This window comes from Jaculus jaculus, chromosome 7, assembly GCF_020740685.1.
Source record: "Jaculus jaculus isolate mJacJac1 chromosome 7, mJacJac1.mat.Y.cur, whole genome shotgun sequence".
Taxonomy (NCBI): Eukaryota; Metazoa; Chordata; class Mammalia; order Rodentia; family Dipodidae; genus Jaculus; species Jaculus jaculus.
Genome location: NC_059108.1, coordinates 137523081 through 137548028, shown reverse-complemented (window position 1 = coordinate 137548028; position 24948 = coordinate 137523081). Strand labels below are relative to the sequence as shown.

Here is a 24948-nt window from a genome sequence, read left to right as displayed (position 1 = left end):
TGGGGTTAACTTGACAATTCTTAAACGTAAGTACTGGCTACTATTTGAAAATGCTATAGGTTTGGACAACATAGACAAGAAACATTTATTTCTCAGGGTGCTGGAGATTGGGAAGTCTAAGATCAACATTCCAACAGATTCCACATCTGCCACAGGCCTGGGTGAAGACACTTTCCATCCCAACCCTATACGCCTCTTCCTCTACACCAAATTCTGCAGATCCCCTGCTCTTGTCCTCACAACCACACTCCCATCAGGTAATCTCCAACCTATCATTCTGCATTTTTTGTGTTTTTTGCCTCATGGCATTTATCAACCAGCTCCCACATACTGGAAAAACTTTTTTTGAATAACTAGATGATATATGTGATATGATATAGATGATATATCTTTTTTCCTTTTGTGTTTAGAAGCAGACTCTTTACTAATTATTCTTGAGTATGTGCAAATTCATCTAGGATGCTATCATGATCCATTGTCTGACTTTTGCTTTCATAATCAGTTTCATAACAGTCAGAATCAAAAGTGGTGCAAACTGTATCTTAATAGTCATCTTCTGAGTCCCCTGGGGTGATGCCTGCCTCTGTCAGGCTCCTCTTATTGTTGCTATAGGGAAAATGAAAAATTTGAATTCTCAACTTGCTTTTGATAAAAACCAAGAATTTTAACACACTACTGTACCTTCCTGAAAGATGATACAGGATCCTGTGGGAAAGTACATCTCCAAGACATTGCTATAAGTCCTATGAAAGATTAGTCACAAATCAGCTTTGTAAGGATGCTTGACTAGCAAACAGTCTTGAAAGGAAGACTTTTATGAGAATGAGGGGTTTATAAGCTCAGACTTCCTAAACTGTAATGCAAACTATGCTGGACCCACCACCTTAGGATCCACATAGCACTTGGAGGGAAAGGAAATCTGAGCAAATAGGAATTTCATGCTGGCTGCTGTGTTTTTGTCTTCTATCTTCTGGAAGTTTCTATGAAAGGGTAATAGACTAAGTCATTGGCCAACAAGTAGGGCAAAATCTCATGCCCTTCAGTTTGACAGGTCTTTATTTTTCTTTTTTTCGTACATGTGGTATATAGTGTATGCACATGTGTAAGGTTCCTCAACGACATCTGTCTCATACACATGCCATGGAGGCCAGAAGATGTCAGTGTTCTCCTCTATTGCCCTTCTGCCTTATTTACTTAAGACAGAGTGTCTCACTGAAACTGGAATTGCTATTTTTTTGATGAGTAGGTCCCAGTGATACTTCTATCTTCACTCACCTCACCCCTGGGTTTATGGGAGTGCACGGCCATGCCTGGCTTCTACATGGACTCTGGGATCAAACTTAAGTCCTTATGCTTTCCCTGGCTGACTCAGCTCCTTGGCTCCCTTCACAGTTTGCATGCTGCTCTGAGCAATGCAATAAGAAAACAGAGACGAGGACATAACAATGATGACCTCCTTCAATGAGTGAAATATCTTTTTTATGTGATTCTATCAGCTCTTTAGAAAAATGGAAGAATAATGATAAAAGTAATCCCATGTATTAAAATGTTTCAAAAAAAGATCAAGATCCTTCATGCATTTGACTTTTATCTCATATATATATTTATGAGAGAGAGAGAGAGAGAGAGAGAGAGAAGGAGAGAGAGAGAGAGAATTGACTTGCCTGGGCCTCTAGGCACTGCAAACAAACTTCAGATACATGTGACACCATATGCATATGGCTTTACATGGGTACTGGGGAATTGAACCTGGGTCCTTAGGCTTTGCAGGCAAGTCCCTTAACTGTTAAGCCATCTCTCCAGCCCTTATTGTATTTTTTTTTTCAATAAGAAACTTGCTTTGTTCTTTGGAAGATCTTTAACAAATTGAAATGAAATTAAAAAAACATACTTGTGAAAAGAAATTTTAGAAAACCAAGATTGGGTTCAGCTGAACCTGGCATGCTTACTGAAAGTAAAACCACCATTGAAAAGCTCTCAATCTCTGATCATCATTCTCTTGGCCATGGTGTCTCCTCATGAGTTTCCCCCTACATCACTTCTGCATGGCCTGAAATCAGGTCCAAAAGACTCCATGAAGTACTGTCCCAGGCTGCCTAGCAGCAGTATCCCTTTGGAGGGACAATGTCTCTCTCATACCCAGTATTCTGCACAGAGTAGTTTGTTCTCACATGTTGATTATACGTGGGAATGGAAGGCTATGAATGATACACAAGTGATTCACACAAGAGTAGTAGATGAGATAAACGAGCAGGGTTTACAAAGTTTTTGTCAATGTGCATGAACAAATGTTTATTTGACAAATAAATAGTCAAAATTAACAAATTCACCCATTATGTTGATTTCTATAAAAAATTTAAACTATATATGTGGTTTCTAAGGATACTAATTTTGTAAATTGGCCATTTTTTAAAAAAAAAAAAAAAAGTCAGGTAATTGGCCATCCAGTCAATCCATGATTAGAAAAACTGACTCTTGAAGTTTAGTCTAACTTAAAATTTTAAGTTCCATTTAATTGTAAATGCATGTCTAAAACTGAGTTCTCATGGTTCTTGAAAACCAAGGACTAAGGTTTCAGAAGGAATATTGTTATTATTACTTTGGTAGATTAAAGAGAATTAATACTGAGGAAGGAGGACATAGTAGTATTGACAGAGAAGGCATGTAATTCAGTGAGTAGAAAGGAGAAAGACTGAATGCAACAGATGAGAAGACAGAGTTATCAACAGGCTGGACAGGGTAAGTACTCAACTTGGTCACATCCTTGAAGCACAGAGAAGCAGTCTAAACCACTGACTGCAAACCACTCTGAACACTGCAATTATCCAAAAAGCTAGGTCCAAGGCCGGGAGTATGCTGAGATTATTGTAAGGACTCTAAATCTGGTTTTCACTGAGCTTACATCTGACGCCATTAAATTTTGAAGGTAAAATTTAGAGAGTGGCCGAGACAAATGGCCAATGTGTCTAAAATAAGAGTAGCACGCAAATGTTCTCATCAATCAGACAATCTTATCACTCCACACAGTGCTCTTGAGTCATTCTAGAAGAGGACTTTCTGACCCACAATCTCACTTGATCTTAGCCTCTGAGACAAATGGGACAAGCATTAATTTGATTTCATACATGGCAGAGATTGGGTTTGCAGAGGCTAGGTGAGTTGTTCAGGGGAAGAACACAAATTTATGAGCAGATCTTTTAACTCCCATCCAAATTATTCTGTCAGATAGCTGGACCTCATAGGCTTTTTTCTGCACCCTGTCACTGAATGCCTAACCATCTAGGAGAATCAAACACTGCTTTATGAAAAATTGATTTCAAAATAGAAGCTTTGAGGTATTACAGAGTAAAAGACTATCTTGAGTTGGAAGGGGCAGGAATAAAGATGAAGACAGAGAGTTCTCCAAAGGGAGTATTTCACAGAATCTATATGTGTCTAGTCAGTGAACCTCTCTATGTTGAACCTGCTTTAGACAATACTGCTGCTGTCTGGTGACAGTGAAAGGAGTGAAGGATGTGTTCTATTACCCTGTGCAGTGGATACAGGTAGAAGCGACGTGCTGGTAGAGAAAAACATTGAAAATTCCACAGAAGAACACTGATGAAAGACTGCCTATGTAAAATAATTAAGAAGAGTCCCAAAGAGAATAATGAAGGATGGGTTACTTTAATAGTTTGGCTTTTACTGTTTGATGTTCAAGTTTGATGCAGTTGGGGGCAATGATAGGTTGAAATCATTCACTAATGATAAATAATTAAGAAGAGGCCATCTGGGGGATATTTATATTAATAGTGCTAATAGTGACAATTTATACTGTCTCCAGCCTTTCATCTGAGATCAAAGTTTATTAAAAGCCCTAAACAAACTTTATAAACACTTGTGTGTATGGCATTAGATCTATTATGTAGATGCATAAAGTAAAAAAAAAAAAGATCAACTGAGGTGTTTAATATAACTGAGCAAAATGAAGACAGAACTAGTTATTAAGCCTAGGGGCATGCCAACTCTTTCAACATTCAAAAGGAGGCAACCTAGATCAAAGGTTTTTTAATAGAACCCCACTCACCAATAAGTTTAGGGCCTACTCTGAATGTGGTCCATGAATGTCCATTCCTTCTTTCTGAGTCTACTTCATGGTCTGCTCAAGGTAAATACAGAATTTAGTGGCTCATTTTCATCTTCTCAGTGGTGTATCATGCACAAAATGGCAGAGGATATAAAACAGAAATACTGTGTCACTCATCAGGACACTTAATTTTTGGCCCTGAATTTTGCCACACTTACAAAATCATGATACTCTCTGGCCTGAAAACTTCGCATGTATAGAAAGATGGCAGTTGTCAGGGACCTTTACGTCTCCTTCCTACAGTGCTGCACTTTAGGATATTGTTGGTACATGATAGGGACTCAGTAATATTCCATGATTAATCTGGTACAGGGTACTAGATAACAGCTACTGGGAAGGTGGAGATTTTAGGAAGATCAGACCAGTTCAGGGACAATCATTTTTTAAATAAAAATAAAAAATAAAAATATAAAAATAAAAAATAAAGCATAGAGAACATTAAAAAGCTACCCAGGGCCATATGCCTGACTATAGTGGAGGCATGACAGAATCTACAGGGTTTTGCTTTGTTTTGTTTTTCGAGGTAGGGACTCACTTTAGTCCAAGCTGACCTGGAATTCATTTCACTATACAGTCTCAGGGTGGCCTTGAACTCATGGTGATCCTCCTACCTCTGCCTCCCGAGTGTTGTAACTAAAGGTGTGTGCCACCATGCCTGGCAAGAATCTGTAGTTTTAACTGATTAATTAGCTATATATAATTCATTTAGATGCACAAATTGAAACTATATCATCATTCTCATTTACAGCCTATTTCAAAAATGTACATAAAAAATACCACTCTCCTAACTATATAGTATGCTAGTTATTTTAATAGTTAAGTTAGGATTAAAAAAACCCTAATATATTGTTACTCTGCAAGTTGACCCACATTCACTCTTTTAAAGAGCAGAAGGCATATTATCTTTATAATATAGCGAGAGTTCTTTACCAAGAGAATGCGCTGTTATTGACAGTGTTTAGACCAAGACTATAAAACACATCATCAAAATGGCAGTTAGACAAGCTGTAGGACTGTCTGTTTATCAGCATCAAATATGAAGCTGTTATTCTGGCCTCCAAACACCAAATTCATCTGGAGATGAAGTTACATGTATTCTATAATATCTCCATGATACCATCTCTACATCTTCATTTTTATGGAAAGTTTGATAGGGAAAGAAAAACAATAAGAAGAGAAGAGATATATGTTTTATATTTATTAGAGAGATATATTTTGTACATATTATTCATAATATATAAATTTATTATATATGTATATTTACAAGCTACAATCAATCTTGCATTTTTAACTTGGTCACTTCCCTTAATACAAAGGTACAACTCTATCAGCAGTCCACTTGTTTGGGCAGTATTTGTTTCATTTGACCATAAGCAATTGTCCTTTAGAAGCTTAACCCTGTGATTATGACCCCATTATTGGGAAAGATACATATTTTAATGCTGACTAACAAAGAACACAGGCTCTGTGTTTTTGGATCAGGTGGAGAAAGAAGAATGTCTGGATTGTTTCACCCACAATCCCTCATGAGAGATTCATGAGGATATTTCCGTTTGCCCTCGATGGGAATCTACAGAAGGTAGACCAACATTAGAGCAGTGGGAAACTTGGCAGGACCAGCTAGGACAGGGTTTGTGCAAAACCTTTTTCCGGTTTCAGTTTGAATGGATTCCCAGGAAGTGTCAAGTCCAAACAAATCCAAAATTTTACAATGTGGCTGGGCCAAAACTGCTGAGATTCACCTGATTCTGGGTCAAAACTGTACAGAGCACACTGCGTTTTATTTGGTATCAGGCCAATTGGATTGAACCTTCTAGGCAACATCAATGGGAAGCTCATAGCCTTGGCAAAACCAAAAATGAACATGGCTTGATCTTTGGTTTTGAATCAGCAAGTTCAGGCTTTGTAAAGAGATAAAGGCAACTTTCTCTTAGCTTCAAGAGTCTTACTTATGAGAGGCACTGCAAAAAAAAATAAATAAATAAAAATCTGTTATTTGGCCAGATTCACATACCCAGGTCAGTGTTTACTGGGCAGATCAGGACACTTTAGGAAGAATATTAACTCATTTGGGTCCATGGGCACACTCGATTATGCTAACAAAGAATGATGGCCCTTCATCAGCAACTTCTGTGCCTATGGGGTAGTGTCCCTGTAATGCCAGGAGTACAATGACTGCCAGATCAGGGTGAGAGGGAAACAAAATTAGGAATATAACAGCCGGCCAATCTACCATGCATGGGTGAAAGTGAGCATACACAGCATATGTTATCATTGTTGGAGACGGGAGCATACCCTTGTGAACTTGGTATAAACCTGGACACCAGCATTAAAGACCAACTGGTATGTAGTTCAAATCTGTTACCAATAATGCAAGTTGAATGAATATTTTTGTTTGTTTTGTTTTGTTTTGGAGGTAGGGTTTTGCTCTAGCCCAGGCTGACCTGGAATTCACTATGTAGTCTCAGGGTGGCACTCACGGTGATCCTCCTACCTCTGCCTCCCCACTGCTGGGATTAAAGGTGAGCACCACCACGCCCGGCTTGGATGAATTCCTTACAATTGTCCTACTAGCAGAGCCACCTGCAAATCTTAGGGTGACTCTTAGTGTTCAATACTCCTGTAAGCAGCCCCTCACCTATACCCCCATTAGTACCCCTAGCAAGTGACCCCAGTAGTAGAATAGTCTCTTCGGTCTATTGTCAGTGTCCTACTTAGGGTGAATAGTTGTTTGTTCATGTGTCCCCAGGAAAAGTTAACAAAGCACTTTGACTCTAACAAAAAATGTATACATACATGTACAGAAATAAAATTAAATTCTAAAATTTCCTTTGATCGTACTACTCAAAGTAGATGTTATATATTTTGATGGACTTGAAGATTATCAGTGTCATTAATATTAGGAAATTGTAAAATTTTTAAATGTGAAATATTAACAACAACAACAAAAAACAGACAGGTATGTTGCTCATGCCTTTAATTCTAGCATGCAGTAGCGTGAGGCAGGCCAATCTGTCATGAGTTCAAGGCTAGTTTCTTCTAAATAGTGAGTGCGGGACAGCTAGGGTTACAGAGTGAGACTCTACCTCAAACTTAAAAAAAAAAAAAAGAATCTTAAAAAAAATATAAAAGCATGTCTTGATGGGATAAATCTAGTTTCCCCTTTACTGCATTCAATTAGTTTGTGCATCCTTGAGAAAATGCTGATTTTTGTTTGAATACATCGAGGTTGCATTTTAGTTGTCTTATTTTTTGTTTCCATAGATGTACTCACTTAGAAAACTTATTCACATGCAACAGTACATGAAAATGAAGCAATGTTCTTACAGCAGTGTTATGTAATTTCTTGACTGTATTCCTACTTCAATGACAAATGTTACACAGTGATCTGTCATCACAAATCGATTTTAATGATTTATCACTTTGATTAAATTCCCTTTGTCTTTATTGAAAGCAACAATTTGGGAAACACATGATTTACTGAGGTACTGTGATACAGTTATTAAACATCTACTTTATGTGTCTAAAAAGTGTGCCAGAAATGTTTGATCTCCATGCTTCTGTTTGGCAACCTGAAATGCCTTGGGGAATTTGCTGCCAGAGAAGGGGTAAAGTGGCCTGTTCAAACGTAGCTATTTTAGGAGAAAGTGCATGCAGTACTGAGAATATTTTTTTTTTTTTTAAATCTTTTAAAGTTATCACTGGGGCTTCCCAAACCCATCTTGTCCCCTTGGGCAAGAGTGCTACAGTTCTTCCCTCTCTTCAGTTTGGGGCCTTTCAAACCTCCTCTTGTCTCCTTGGGCAAGAGCTATGCCTTCTTTCCCTCCCTTAAGCTCCCTCCCCTCTTAAAGCTCTCCCTCCTGAAGTTCTTGGCTATAATGAAATCTTTCTGAACCTTAAAAAATTAAAATTATCATTGTGTGAATACTCCTTGGAAGCTTCTGCAAACTTCTATGGACATGGTCGCCCAGTGAAGTCAAGTTGTACCTCAGCAGCTGCCCTTGGATACCATTATTGGGGACAGAGAGCCTGGATCATTTTGAAGTTAATAATAATAATAATAATAATAATAATAATAATAATAGGAGGAGGAGGAGAAGGAAGAGGAGGAAGAAGATTATGGTTAATATATTTCAACTGTCTTCACTTTTGAGTAAATTACATTACAGACATATGGAATGTCATAACTATATATGTATGGTTTGGGGAAAATGATAATTCTTTATGGGTTTAATTAGCATGGTCCTATTACTTATGAATACCTTATCCTGTGTTTCATCTGCTATTAAAATGCTTGTTCTTGTGTTTTACTTCATTTCTTTTGAAATTTGAGATATTTATCCTTTCTAATAGCTTTGTAGACAAGATTTAGATGCATATTGGTATTAAATTTGCTCAAATGTATCTTACATGTGGCTGTAACTTTTATCCTTTTATGTGTTATTTTGATTTGATTTAGACATTCTTCATTTTCACAAGGACCTATCAGGCATTTTCTTCTATGTTTCCAGTATTTCCTTCACCTCTACCCTTCCTCCTGCCCTGTACCCCTGAAAAAAATTCTCCTGAACTACAAGATCATAAAATTATTTACTTCTGTAATAAAATTTTTGTGATTACTGTACAAACCCACCCACAACCCCAGAATTCAAAAAGGAAAGGCAGTAGGATAACTGAAAGTTCAAAATTAGTCTGGTCTTCATAACAAGCTCCAGAACAAGAGTGTTTCAAAAACCAACAACAACAAAAACTGGACTTGTGCCATTCACATTTAGGCTTTCACGCATTTTCTGATTTGAAGTAGTGATTCAAATTATTTTTTTCCTATTACATACTGAAAATCTATATTCCCTGACATGTAATGTCAATTGTTATCAGTTACAGAGTTTTCATGGAAACATATTTCTGTTTCTGAGTTCAGCACTTGCTTACATGGACTTACTGATAAAGTCCTGTGCAAAGTTAACAGTAAAAAATACCCTCTCACTAGTTCTTCAGAAAAATTTGACTATTCTAGCTTGCCTTTTCTACAAAGGACATGAATTTTAGAGCAGTAGATTCTTTTCCAGTGTCATTAGTAACTTTGGTTACGTTTTATTACTAGACTTTACTTACTTTTTCTCAGTGACTTGTTTCAGGTAGAACATTTGTCTTTCATACATTGCTTTCTTTCATAGAAACTTGTCAAGCTATATTTCCTTGTTGCTGGTCTACTGGGAGACTTTCAAAGTTTCAATGGTAACATGATGTCTGTCATAGATCTCCCCCCTCCCCAAGCCCAACACGGCCTTTATGAAATTTAGGGGTTTCCTATTGATATGCAATGTGAGTGAACACTGTGTCCCCAGCAAATGGAGCTATTTGGGAAGACTGTGGAACCTTTAGGAACCGTGGAGCCTTGCTAAAAGAAGTAGGTCAATGAGGTCAGGCCTTGAAGTTTCACAGCACAGCCTCACTTTCTCACTTTGTTTCCCCACTGTGGAAGCATTGTGACTAGATGTCTCCTACTCCTGCTACCATTTCTTTTCCATTGAGGAAGCTTAGGGTTTACAGGGCTGATCTCTTTTTTTTTTTTTTCCCCAAAGGAATTCGTACAGCCTCTACCTAACTGAAGGTCAGAACTGTCAGGAGAAATTCACTCCATTCCCTAGAAGATTACACCCTTCTGAGAAAATAGATTAGTTCTATCCTTACCTCATCATTCCTACCTGATGAAGTACTGGACACTGTGCATCAGGGTTGACTGACCACTCAGCGACCACCCAGTGAATTCCCATAGAAGATAGTCATCAGACTACACAGTCAGACCCTTCCCACTTGGGAGTTACCTGCTTTATTTTCCTTAAAAGGGTTTCCCCATTTCTGTGTATTTCTGATCTTTACAGCAAGAGCTCTGCCTCCCCCCCCCCCCTTTCTCTTAAGCTCTTTCTACTATGGCCTGTGGATTTCAAGAGCCAAATTCATATGACAGGAACCTGACTCAGTAGAAGTTCTGTGTAACTCTGACTGCATGGTATCTAACTCCTGTGTTAAAGCCCACCCAAGAGCTAAGAATGACTCCATTGCTCTCAAAGACACTCCAGGTTCCCGTATCACCACTATGATGGACCATATCATTTCTTGGACATGTGTCAAAGTAAACTCTTCCTTCCTCATTTCTGAAATCATCTGGTCTTGGTGGTGCTTCTGGAGAAAGTCAGACAGATTAAGATTGTTGCTTAAGAATTTTTTTTTTAAATATTCAGTCGTGGTAATTTTCATGTTAATTATTGTTAGTTTTAACAATTATATTTTTCTAAAAATGTGGTTATTTTTTTCTAATTTTCAAACTGTAAATTACAAATTGCATACAGCACTCTCCCCTATCTTCACTCATAACAGAAATGGTCTTTTCTATTCTAGTTGGATGATTCGATTCAATCCAATCCAACTGGGATGTCAAATAGCCACCTTAATTTTATCATTTTTACTACGTTTCTTTTGTATTTCAGTAATTTCTAGTTGTGCCCCTAGTTTTACTATTTTTGATTTGTTTAGTTTTATTGTTCTCTTAATTTAAATTCTGTTCTTTTTTTCTTAGTATAGCATTTTAAGTCCTTAGTGCTGAGCATGGTGGCACACACCTTTAATCCCAACACTTGGGAGGCAGAGGTAGGAGAATCACCATGAGATTGAGGCCAGCCTGAGACTACACAGTGAATTCCAGGCCAGGTTAGGATAGAGCAAAACCCTACTTCAAAAAATAAAAAAGTTTTATATATTTTATGGTTTCCTCTATAGTTTATTTTCTGACTTGAGGGCTGGTGAAGAGTTTGCTTTGAACTTTCCAAACGTCTTATGGTCTATATGTTATCTTTCTGAATGTTAGAGCAGCATATGACTATGCCATTAAATTCTGGTGACAAGGACATGAACAGGAACGTCCATACAACTTTCAGTTTTCACAAAAGGGAAGTTGCATGCCATTTTCTCTTTAATTTCCTTTTCCTTCGTATAGTGCACAAACGCATAATGGCCAGAGGTGGGACAGGCACTGGATCATGAGGAGGAAGCCACACACAAACGGGAGGATTGTTTGGATTATTACACACAGTAATTTTTGTCTATACCTAGCTCACTATTGTTTTGGGATTTCTCTGCTACTACAGTCATTTAAGCATCTAAATAATGCTACTGATGGAAATAATACAGTGAGATTGGAGAGGAATACAAAAACCTGGGTTTTCTCCCTTTTGCTTTCTCACTTTCTTACAGTAGTATCTATGTTTTCTTTTCTCCTTCACTTCCCACTTATGGACTCTACTAGCTCCTCTGTACACAGTGACATCACTTTGACCAGGCTCATTTTCTAAGCACAATTCTAAAGCAGGCTTTCCTCCAAGGTATACCCTCCTCATGGTGACCTGCAGTCTCCCACCACTCTGCTCTATCCTGGACATGGCTACTACACTGACTCTCTTACTACCCGTTTGCCAAACCAAAGCTCCTGAATACAAACTACCGCTAAGGAATAAGCAGCAAGTCCACCATTTCCCACCTCCTAACTTTCCTCCCCAAAGAGCAACTAGACTCCTTCCCAACAGTGTCTCAAGAGCAAGTCCCAACCAGTAGAAATTTGTTTTCAAGAGGAATCTATTTGCATGCTTGGGGTAAAAGATCAAGCCTCAACTTTGGTTTGTATTTCAAAATTCCAGAATCAGGACCCTAGGAAGGTGGCTTACTTAATAAATAACTTGCTTTGCAAGCATGATGATCTGAGTTCAAGTTCATGAACTGATGATGTTAAAAACAAGCCAGGCACATTTGTGATCCCAGAGTGAGAGAAAGGAAGACAGGCTGACCCTGAATTTCATTAGCAAACTAGTCCAGCCAACGTGGTGAGTTCCAGAACAATGAGGGACCTGGTCTCAAAAAAGGTGAATGATGCCTACAGCATGACACCCAAGGTTGCACTCTGGCCACCACACAGATGGGCATGCACACACACATGCATGCACTTACTTCTGAACGTCATTGTCCTTACATGATGCTACGTTCACTGGATAATCTCTTGTAAATCTATAGTGGGAAAATATGAAAGGCTCTGAAATAAAACAAAGACTTAAAAGTCTTCAATAGGAAATTAGCTTTGCCAAGCACATTCTTCCAGACTTTCTGATTCTTAGATCTCCAAATATGTCATTGCCTTGGAGCTTTTATAACCTACTTGCAAATAACAGAAAACAGTTGATTTTTGTTCAAAGACAACTTTGTTTCATGAGTACCATTGGATTCTTTTCCCATATTGAAGAAGCCAATTCACTTTAGTTCTCTTCAATGTTTATATGTGTGGTTGTCTTTCAAATGGCTTTTGACTCAACTACAATATCTTCTTCCCTCAGTAGTCAGCTAAATTAACATTTTCAGAAGCTCACTATATATATAAGAATCATAATTTTAACTATTTCAAAACTATAAAATGTATGCTCATTTCTTGCCTCAAACTTTTATCATGTTTCCAATATGGAACACTTCTTATGGCTCTTTTGTGCCAGGTAGAACTGAGTCTTCATATCGTTCATATTCGCTCATTGCACAAGTAGTTCACTATGCATATCAGGGGTTTCAGGCAGAGCTTGGGCATTCCTTTGGGCAGAAAGCGCAACCTGTAATCCAGGTATTACTGACTGGTGAACAAGGGAGAAAAACTGTGAGGAAGAGGAGGAAAATGGACAGACAGACAAAGCGATACTTGGTTACAAGCCAAATGATTTCTTGCTGGGAAAATACCTGCTTTCAGGTATTATAACTATCTGAGAACTTAAAAATTAAACTACTAATTTTTGGGAGATGACTTAAGTGGTTAAAGGTGCTTGCTAACCAGCCTGCTGACTGGAGTTCAATCCTTCTCAGTGCACACTAAAAGTGGATGCAAAGTTGTACGCACAGAGTCAATATCAATTTGAGGGGAGCCATGAGGATCTGGAAACATACAAGCAACAAAGGCAAGAAAGACCCTGCCTCGAGATAAAGTAGAAGGGAAAGAGACTACCCCAAATAATTGCCAGAATTAAAATCTCTGGCCTCCACATGCAATCTGTGGCATACATGCACCTCTACGCATATATATGCACACAAGTAAATAAAACATCAGTTTTAATTACCCCTTCTGGAATAGTGACATATGCAACTCCATGGTATTCACCCTACATGTGATTCCTTATGTGACTTTCACACTCACTCAGACAAGTGTGGGCACCAATATGTCCCTGTGGTCTAAAAGCTGAGTTGTGAGAGAATAATAAATGACCTTCAGATTGCTTTCAGCATATTTGATTTTATGAACCATAAAGTATTTTACCAGTTGAACAGGCTACCAAGTGAATTAAATTCTGCTCCTTAGAATGCCATATGAAGTCAAAGGACTTCATAACATTTGAACATTAACATTATTACCAAGCTTTTTAATTTTATCGTTTTATGTATGATAATTATTTCAAATTAAAACTGTTTTGAGAAAACTGCTACTGTAAAAGCCCAGTCCACTTAAGCAATTTCATTTTTCTCATGAGAACTTTAAATTTTTACCTTACTCCTAGAGGTACCCAAAGGATAAGGAACTAAAGTTTCTATTGTAGGATAGGTAAGAGGTTAGATGTATAAAAAGACTAACAAATACTAATAAAAGTTTAATATTTTTGTTGATATAATTTTTAATTTGGGATATAGCATAGACATAATTCTAATGCTTAAATAAGAAGTAACATGAGACCATACCATGATAAGGATAACCTAGCACTGGGTCTTAAATATTTCCCAATATATTTTCTCTCTTAATTCTCATAACTTAATGCACTTGTTTTAATGCTAACCTTTCTGCTGATGTAGGAATCAAGAAAAATATCATTTTTGAGATGCTATATATTCTTTACACACTAAACCCAGATGCTCAAACTCAAAAATTCTCTTTGAGTTCATATGTCTAAAAAGACCTTTTACTTCATAAGCCAAATTCTGTTGGCAGGGCATTACTAAAAATCAAGGAAAACCTATGTAGAAGAATATTAAACATTGTTTGCATTCCTGTATACATCATCATACTGAAAGTGAGATGGTCAGCATACTTTATAAATGGTACACTTAAATAAATCTAAAACAGGAATGATTTACCTAATTAGGCATGGACAGTGTCACTCTCAAAAACATTTCCTAAAACTTATAATTTTTTTTTTTGAGGTAGGGTCTCACTCTAGCCCAGGCTAACCTGAAATTCACACTATGTAGCCTGAGGGTGGCCTTGAACTCATGGTGATCCTCCTACCACTGCCTCCTGAGTGCTGGGATTAAAGATGTGCCCAGCTAAAAATGTGTTATTTTATTTCTATTTCTCACACAATATATTATACTTATTAGCTTCACTATCTAAAAGATTTTTATCCCTTCTTGTTCATTAAACACATAAAAAATTACCAGTTTCACAAGACACCCTTAACATTTTATGTAGTTTCTTAAAGATCTTTAATGACAAATATGCACCATCAGTATTTACCCCATGTCTTTATGTGCTGCTATACTTTTATCCAAATTGCAGCATGGCAATTTCATCATAAGGTGGTACTGTATTAGATTTAACAATTCTTCTAAATTCTTCTTTTTTTCATTTCACATCCCTTGCTCTCTCTCCTTTTCTTTTTTCTCTGTAGAATGTTAATTATTTGAGAAACAGTTGAAGAGAGGAAAGAGAGTGAAAGAGGGGAACAGGCAGATGGAGAGAGAGAATGGGCACACCAGGGTGCCCCGCCACTCCTAACATACTCCAGATGCCTGCACCACCTTGTACATCTGGCTTACTTGGGTCCTGGGGAATTGAACCTGGGTCCTTAAGCTTCACAGGCAAGAGCCTTAACTGCTAAGCCATCTCTGCAGCCTGGTCCCTCACTTTCTTTTTGATGCTAGAGATTGGGTCCATTGCTTGGCAAGCACTCTACCACTGAGTGACACCCCCAGTCTTGTTTTTCCAATTCATACACATAACAGCCTTATTATGTATGTAACTTGAAAAACAGAACACAAATCCCAACCTGTGAATGGTATCTAAAACATCATCATGACGAGTTCTGCTCACTTTCTTTGGTTCTTTATAGGCCTAGAGGGCATCAATGAAGTCCATGTTACACATGATTTTGTTTCTTAAATGTGAAATGAGAATAAAGAACCCCCCTATAAGCATCGCAGCACGCTGGGTGGAGATGCCACACTTCACCTATCACCTTAGTGCCAAACAATAAGCTGCTTTTGCTTTTAAAATTATAAAATAAATAAGTCATTTTCTAATACATAATACAAGCATGAAGTCCTCACAGCTATGTGCTTAAAGTTATTTCCCAATACTAGATTCCAACAGGTAAGATTATTCAGAAAAAGCCTGATCAGTTCTAATCATTCTCTTCTGCATAATGGAGAAAACTGAAAACAGTATGGTAAAAATCTGTACTTCAAAATGTAGACAGCTTTCTGGTCAGTTTCTCATGACACAACCCTTCCAGTGACTGATACATAGAAGTAAATGCAAAAGTATGGATCATGGTTAAATAATGATGTTTTCTATAAAATTTTCTTGGCATATTTGTCCAAGGTAGCCATTTCCACTTCAGTAAGCTCACATTTTTTTATTAAAAATTCTTCATTTAGAAAGTCTACCACCACATACCTTTAAGACATAGCTATTTCCATGGGAGTTTTACAAATGCTTCCTGGAACTGCTTCCTTTAGTGTGCTCTAAAATCCACAAGAGACAGCAATAATTCTGATACAAGAAAGAAAACGCCCCCACTTACCATTTCTAATGCATTTACACGGTCCTACAAAGAAAGCAGAATACATAATCATTAAACAGTACAGGTTTACTTAGTTTGCAGGTCTTCACTTCATCTTCTATTAGCAAAAAATTTAGTTGGAAAGCGTAAATACGGAAAACTCTTATTCCGAATGAGCTCTACAATGGCACAGAGCGTGATTCAGCCTAGGAGTGTTGTGGCCCCGCAGAGCCCTACATGGTCTCACAGGAACGAAGAGCAAAATGAACCAGGACCCTGACAGCATTCTCTTAGCCTCACTTGAGATTGGGGGTTCACTGGAGGAATTCTGCAATAGGACATCCATGCAACTGAACACTCCCATCCTGTAAACAATGAGCTACATGGGCATAAGTTAATATATCATATACAACAGAAAACCATCCCAAAGCAGACTACTGAGTCACAGTCTCATTACATTTCTTTGGCATACTTGGGAGGACTTCACCTGTGCCCCATAATTTTCATAAGGTAACTGTTTCACTGGTAATTTATGGACTCTTGCATTTGAATACCATCACAAGTGCCTAGAATGCCTCAAGGGAGCTCTGTTCTCTGCTACCCGGCTTCTTCATGGCACATCTAGGACAAAGCAACTCAGCCAGCAATGCTTTACCATCCTTTACTGACTGAACAAGAACATCACTAGGTAGCTTTTACAAACAGAAGCAGCATTCAGTTTGTACATATTGTCCATGTTGGAGAGGTCAAAATATTTACCCTCCCTACTTTGGTATTGAGTTTTTCCCTATAACATGGGTTTGTGACTGACGATTTAGGGTTGCTTTATTTTAAAAGAACACATAAGATTGACCTGAAATAAGTGATTTCACATGGTGTCAAAACAGTAAAACCAAAATCAATCCTCTTTTCATTCTTATCCCAGGTATGGTAAAGATAAGTTGGTACCATTCGGATTTATGCTAAGTATCTGAATTTTATTTGAATTTATATGATATGACTTTAAAATATGTGCCTAGAACCAGGCACGGTGAAGCATGCCTTTAATGCTGGCACTTAGGAGGCAGAGGTAAGAGGGCTGCCATGAGTTTGAGGCCACCCTGAGACTACATAGTAAGGTCCAGGTCAGCCTGAGTTACAGTGAAACCCTACCTCGAAAAACAAAACAGAACAAAATATGTGCCTGGTCTAAAAGATGAAGGCCCCACGCCCTCAAAACAGTACCACTTGCATGTCACTAGCACTCTATATATGTAAGTGTACTATTGTCTACAGCTTGCTTTCTTCCAAGTGGTGCCAAAGTAGTATGTAGTGAAAAATGAATGTTAGACAAATCAAGAAATTAGGGAAGAGTAAAGTGCAGTTTCTGCTGTTCAGTTTGTCAGTCAACAACTATTAAGTACCAGCCATTAGTGAGCTTTGTCTAAACTGTAGTTTTAATGTCTCCATTGTAGGCTATAAAAAGAAACAACTCCTAAACTTCTTGAGCTAAAATGATTTCAAAACTTAATGTGCTTTTTTTTTTTTCTTTCTAGGCAGGGTCTCACTCTACCTCAGGCTGACCTGGAATTCACTCTGTATTCTCAGAGTGGCCTCGAACTCATGGCGATCCTATCATTGCCTCCTGAGTGCTGGGCTTAAAGGAGTGCACCACTACAACTGGCTTAAACTTAATGTATTTTGAAACATTAAGTGACTATCATTGAAAATGGTGTGTGTGTGTGTGAGAGAGAGAGAGAGAGAGAGAGAGAGAGAGAGAGAGAGAAAGAGCGGGGGGGAATTCTTTTTGTACTTTTCTTCAATTATAAGAAAGGAAAAGTCTAAGATACACCTAGAGTAGCAGCAAATGGTGATATTAAAACGTCCCCTCTGTGGCTGTATAAGTAATTACAACACAGCCATTAAGTTAAATAGGCAGTGCTCATAGGTCTTCTTATGACTAAGGAAACATCAGACACTTTCTTTTGAAGGGAAAAAAATGCTGCTACCTTATGTTTTAATGTACCCAAGGCTTGACAGTTCAAGCAGAGAGAATTATAATTTTGGGTAAGCCTACAGCATGTGTACTATCAAAAATATATTTTAACCTTTTATGATTGGGTTAAGAACTGCCTTGAGCCACAGATATTCATGTGCTGCTTGGTGACAATGGAGCTTATGAATAAACCAAGGCAAATCCATTAGCATCACTGAAATGGGAAAATATGTCAGTTAAGTTAGGAAATGAGCATGAAATGGATAACTGGTATCTAAGTACCTGATCATTAACAGTTTACTTGATTCAGCTGAACCAATCAATTAGACATATTGATTCAGCCATCACATCTAAGTAATGAATTAGAAGCTTAGAGGTCTAAATAATAATTCTCCCACCTCTGGCAAATACAATAGAACAAGTATAGTTACTTCATTACAATAATATACATTTTCTGAGGAGGCACTGAGTATAACATTAACATGGGGGAAAACGCTGTCATCTAAGCCTAACAAAACAAATCTCTATTTTTTCCAAGTCAAAGATGCCAGAGGAGTACATAATCAGTTCTAAAACTCCTTTTGGGAATGAAGGGTCATGATGGATATATAATTTTCAAAAAGAAAAACCCACACAGATTCAAAGGCACAAAACCTTACTGGGCTTTACCCAAAGACCACTGCATGGTGGTGCACCAGTCAATGCCCATTCAGTGTAATGGACACACAGTTACCCTGATATCTATCTCTACCTCTCCCTCCTACCCCCTCTCTATCTCACAAACACAGATGGAAATGTAAGTCATTTGTACATGTTTCCTTCTAGGAACATCCCCGTAACATTTACTAGACTGCCAGTCACAGTTTAATAATTAAAAGAAACAATTACTTCAAATGCATTCTTTCACAAATGTGAAGATGGTTAAAAAAAAAAAAAAAAAAAAAGGAAAGGGCAAGCCTCTACTGGCCATCCCAAAAATGTACTTCATATGGTAGTGTAAAATAAACTGAGGAAAAACAGAGATTTAAGAAGACAAAATAGTGAGAAAAACAAAACCAACACAATACATAATGCAGAAAGATTTTGTCTAAGTAGGTTGTCACTAAATCACCCAGCATCTTAACTTATCAATGAAGCCAGTATAAAGGGGAATTTCCTATAACCTAGCAGGGTGTCTTGTTACCTGCTATTCACTCTGGGCATGGAAAACATCCGAGAAGCAAGAACAATCACAGAACACCAAAACAGACTACAGGGTCTTAGGCACCTTTCCAGTGTCTGCCTCAAATATTACTCCTTCCCAAGGGCCACCTGCTGCTCTGTTCCCTTCTTCCACATCAAGCTCAGGTTGGCATTTTGGCTCTTGGTTGTTTGTGATGAGGTCATTAGTGATCATTATCAAGTATGAAGTACAAGGAGTGTGGTCAGGAGAGACGGACAGTATACTTACACTAGAATGGGATATACACTTGTATCTACTGCTCAGGGAAATGCAAAAGAGGGTTGTATGCTGGTTTGTAGGGTGAGGAACACAAGTGGGCAGATAAATAAGATGAAGATGGAAATGAGGCCATTGGTTTGTCTCTATAAGGGTTCACTTAAAGGACCTGAAACTAATACTGAAAAATATCATATTTACCCATTTTGTCTTTCTTTAAGTGTGTTGTGTGGGTGTATACGCATGCTCACGCACGTATGGGAATGCCAGTGTCTCTCACTGCTCTAAATGAACACCAGACACATGTGTCACTTTTGTTCCACTTTTATGTGGACGCTGGAGAATTGAACCCAGGCAACAGGCTTTGCAAGCCTTTAATCACTGAGCCATATTCCCTGCCTGGTTTTGGAACTTAATTTATTTGTGTGTGTGTGTGTGTGTGTGTGTGTGTGTGTGTGTGTGTGTGTATTTCAAATCACAAACTAAATCAAAGTCAAAAAAACAAGTCAAGATTCTTTTTTGAAGGTACAATGTAATATGTTGGAGTATGCCTGCAAGACATAACAAAATGAAGAAGAAAAGCCAACAAATTATCTGTCTCCCAGGACTGCCCAAGTCCTCGGTGGTATGGCTAGTCACACGTACACAGTCATTTGTTCAGTGAGAGGCATCTGGGCTGGAGCACAAGCCAAACTTATTTGCAGATAAAATAGAATATGATTGTGGTTAGGGCAATGCACTGACAACTGTTGTAATTTCTAAGACTGACTATTCCTCCATTGACATGCACGAACAGGAGTCAAGTGCTAGAGAAAGAAAGCCAGCCACTTGGAAACCAACACACTGTAATTTTTCCCCAAGGATTTACATTTTACAAAATAAGTACATGTCTCCAGTGTAAGGTTAGTCATACATCAGCAAAATATGCTCTGAACTCCTATGCAAATCATAGTGCAAAAGAAATCATGGCATGATTTATGAGCAGAGCCATGGCAGGTAGAACTTGTGGAAACAATAGGGTATGCTTTCATGTTCAGGTGGGAAAGGGGTACAAATCAAACATGGCAGGCCTGGTGATACTCCCTGAGAAAGGGCATGCATCCCCTGGGCTTCTTAGATGAGAATGTCCATAAGAAAACCTGAAACTGGAGAAGCCTTTTGCCTAAACAACTTCTTGGACATCACCCAGATGAGTCATTAATGAAACCACCTCACAGTCCACCTTAGGGGTCAAAATGCTTACCTTCATGCAGTTCCAATGACCAACATCACAACGTGCATGCATGTAGAGTTGTATACTCGGGATGAAAGCACATGGGGCATTCTTGGTCCCTAGCTCTCACCCATTTCCTTCCTGTATTCCTATACATTTCTACACACAACTGCTTTCCAGCATTACACACTGGAGGGTTTGCTGAAAAGGATACTCAAGACTTAAGACAAAGATGGGAAACAACATTATTTGCAGATGTAAGTTAATTCTTTCCTCTTCCTAATTTAGTTAGACTAAGATTAAAATTCCACTTTTAATCTGCATTTCCCATTATACATGAACAGGCAAGAAGGAAAAGGTATTATTTAAGGGATTAGCTAGTCTCTCATAATCAATGGGAAACTACTCTTTTTATCTAAAATAAATGAGGGAAAAAAAAGTGAGTAACTTGTTTAGATGTTCTTCTGGGATGCATACCAGAAGGCTGGATTTTCCAGTATGCCCTAAAATAAAAAAGATATATTTTCAACTATTCAGTTTCAAATATCCTAAATATTCCTACCTATGAAATACTTAACTGCTTTTTCTTCAAAATGAGCTGCATTCTGATTTTTCACTGCAGTCTGACTATCGTCTTCCCAAGATGGAAGTTTAAACAGAAGATGCGGCTGTTTAAGAGAGATGGGATTTGTAAGAGTTGGAAGTGCTCAAAATAGTAATAGCTATAAAAATAACATAAATAAGACTAATTTCAAACTAACTTTAAAATTTTTGAATTAGAGAAATTAACATATAGTTCTTTAAGATGATTCCACAAATATGGTCCTTTCCCAACTTACAGTGACTTATTTTAGAGAAATCATTACTGGAAATTTCAAACATTTTTATCTTCAGATTTATAAATGAAAACTAGTAGTAGATTTAGTTCAGAGTGTCCTCAATTGTCCTACTTTCACAAAATTATACTGGAAGCAACTGATCCTGGATCCTGAGCCTAAACAGTGAAGGCAAAGGCAAGATGGTGGCATGCTAACAGCTGCCCCCGGGGCGCTTTCACACAGCCGTGGAAGCTGCTCAGACTTGCAGGCTCCCGGGTGGGTACTGGAGCCTCAACACCACGTGAGGGGAGCAGAGCAGGAAGGTCTGATTACCCCAAATTATACTTTCCTTCCACATGCCAGATTATTCTAAATTCTAGTAACAGAAAATTCTTTGTAGAACTCAAAAATTTATTCTTGGACTCCCCCACGCCAGTTCGTCTTTAAAAGGCAAACACATTTTTAAAACAGATTATCATTAAACTAGTTCAGGAGTCCAAAAAGTGGGCCAAATCCAGCCAGCCACCTGTTTTTATAGGACCATCAGCTAAAAATGGTCTTTATATTTTATTTGGTTGAATTAAATCAAAGGATAATATTTTGTGATGTGAAAATTGTGTGAAATCCAAATTTCAGTGTCCATAAACAAGGCTCTGATAGAACGTGGCCTGATCGTTTGCTTACATGTTGTCTGTGGCTGTTTCCATGCTAAGATGCAGAATAAACCAGCTGTAAGAGAGCATAATATATCCACAAGTCAAGATATTTAAGCTTGGCCCTTTAAAGGAAGTGTAGTTACCCATATAGTAAGGTATTATCTTTTAAAAGTTATTTTGTGCTTGACAGAGGTCCCTCTGAGGAAAACCCTGTAGATTTCTATAAGATGAGATGGGGGCAGTGGGGAAAGAGAGAGGGTAGGGGAGACAGAGAGAACACTAGAGAGAGACCCAGCATACCATTTTACTCAACTTGTAAACACAATTAAAAAGTTGCATCCACATATCCATCCCTAGAATTTAAACTGCCCTGAGGCCATGTAAATTTCTTCATGTTCTTTATTACCAATCTTTATTCATTCTCTTCCTGTGTCTTACGCTTACTACCTTCTTTGCTTCCTCTCATCTATGCACTTGTTTACTTCAGTCGTCCATTCAAATTTATTGAGATAGACCTTTTGTAGAACACCGGATCAACAATATTAAGGTCAGCCTTTTCTCTCTGCAGTTCACATTTCAAAGGACACAGAAAGAAAAAAAAAATAGCAATATAAACAAAGTAAGCAGTACTGTCTGGTGTCAGGGCAGAGGTTGAGATTGAGTAAAATGTAATGTTAAATCCTCATGAATAGGTAACATCTGAGCTGGAACCTAAAGGATCAAAATGAACTAGAAGAATTACAGAAAAGGAGCAGCAATGCCAAGGTCCAGAACAAGAAAGATCTCCTTAACTAAGATTCAAGAACAGGGTTGAAGAGATGGCTCAGCAGTTAAGGTGCTTGCCTGCAAAGCCTAAAGACCCTGGTTCAATTCCCCAGTACCCACGTGAAACCAGATGGACAAAGTGGAACACTGTTCTGGAATACATTTGCAGTGGTTAGAGGCCCTGTGTGCCCATTCTCTCTGCCTGTTTCCTCTCTCTGCTTACAAGTAAACATTTATTTTAAATTCAAGAACAAAAGGGAATGTGTCTGTTAATAAAACATCTCTTTATCACTATCAAATATCTACGTTATTCATTTAAATAACAGAAATTGCATTTATTACTTTTAACCTGTTTTCTTGTTTTTAATACTTAAAAAATCTGAATGAAAAGATATTAATAATTTCACTTAAAGTCACAAACAGACTATAACCCATTCCTATCTGAAGCAAAGGAATTTCTTCTCTCTTCTATGTCTTTTACTTTTTCCTCTTTTGAAACATGATCTTGCATTTCCCACGCTGACCTCAAATTTACAATCCTCTGATTTCAGCCCCTAGCAGGCTGTTATACTAATTCTTCAAAACAAATTAGATGGAACATATATATATACACACACACACATGTATGTATGTATGTATGTATATGATCTGCTTAATAGTTTTGAGAAAATGAAACTAATGGTAATATCACATGGTGACAATAACTTTATGGGAAAAGGGATAATAACTACGTTTTTATGACTTTTAAGGCTAGTTGGTGCTTTTCCATAATGTAGGCTTAGAGATATGCTGTAAACAGTTCTGAGATCTCCTTCTTAAAATTACATGTGACAGAACTGCATTCTAGAACTTCATCTGTAACAGATGTCAGGTGACAATGTAATGAACACATACTGTATCACAATAAAATTTAATGTTCAAATAAAACTGTTATTTGTACACATTTTTATATTTATTTCACTACATAATAAAAGAGGTTGTTTTTTTGCCATATGTTTTCTTAAGTCAGTTCCAGCTCCTCCTTACTTCTTTGGAGTCTTAAGAACAGACCAGCTATAGCACATGGATTCAAACCCACTATGGAAACAGAAGAAAAAAAGATGAAGGAGAGCAAAGATCTCAACTTAATTAGCTGAGATACTACGCAGTTAAATTACACTGCTATTTAGCTGGTACCCTAGTTCTTTAGGATCCGGACTATAGTCATCAAAAGTTCATATGTGGTCCATGACCTCCAACCCTTGCTTCATTTCTGACAAGTTCATTTTTTTTTCCTAATACTGAAAAAATAATGACTTCTGGTCTGGCTAGAATGTATATTAAAGGTGCATATCTATTATAGGTTATACTTTCTGTCTCATTTAATTGACAAATATAATAGAAATATGAACGGACATCAAATGTCATTTACAAACATGCTGATAAGTCTCCTTACCTTGAAAAAGAAGCACTATAATTCTAAGACCTTCAGTCTGGACTAGTCATACAATTTAGAGACTCTGGAAAAGGAGTCTTTAGAGCTAATTTTAAAAACCAGGATAATCACTGATTATGATAAGAGGAAATGCTTATTAGCCATTTTCTAGCTCATTTTATCACTTTTTGCACAATTTAAAATTTATGGAAACCTTCTAATGTTGCCTTTAATTTTTTGCCAGAATATTTTGAACTTTGTTTAAAACTGAAATTGAAGAAGCCTGAGGAGGGCTTTAATAACAACTTTCTGCAGCCTGTTTGTTTAAAACATGATGAATTAGCAAAAAGAAAAGGTGCAGAATGGAAAAAGAAAAATGATCCCTTCTACTTCCTAGAAGTGTTTGAGGTTTCTGGATTGTTCAGAACCTTGCACCACAAATCAAAATCCCCCTCACATGCTGGTAAATATACCTGACATTATCCTGCTCATTGAATGTACATAAAGTTAGAGGCTAATGGCTTCCAAGTGGCTGTAAAGTTATAGAAACCCACTAAGAAGCTTCACTGCTAAGTCTCCAATGCTGTCTGACTAGTGTAATGTGCTCTAAAAGTTACCTTTTTGGTTAGTCTTTTATTATGAGGAAGTAGAGAGCATTTTAATTGCAATAAATACCTATATAGCTGGCAATCAATTATTTTCTTAAAAATGAAAATTAAAAGAAATAAAATTCAGGAACTTGGGCAAA

At 37.6% G+C, this 24948-nt stretch overlaps 1 protein-coding gene across 1 annotated transcript in view; it reads right to left on the bottom strand.

Moving 5' to 3' along the window:
* Window positions 1-24948, bottom strand: part of Cep128 (centrosomal protein 128) — a 363113-nt gene that overhangs the window by 33154 nt on the left and 305011 nt on the right. Inside the window, exon 22 of the mRNA XM_004649677.2 lies at window positions 15943-15966. Within this exon, the coding sequence (XP_004649734.2) occupies window positions 15943-15966 (24 nt within the window). The remainder of the gene's footprint in view (window positions 1-15942; window positions 15967-24948) is intronic.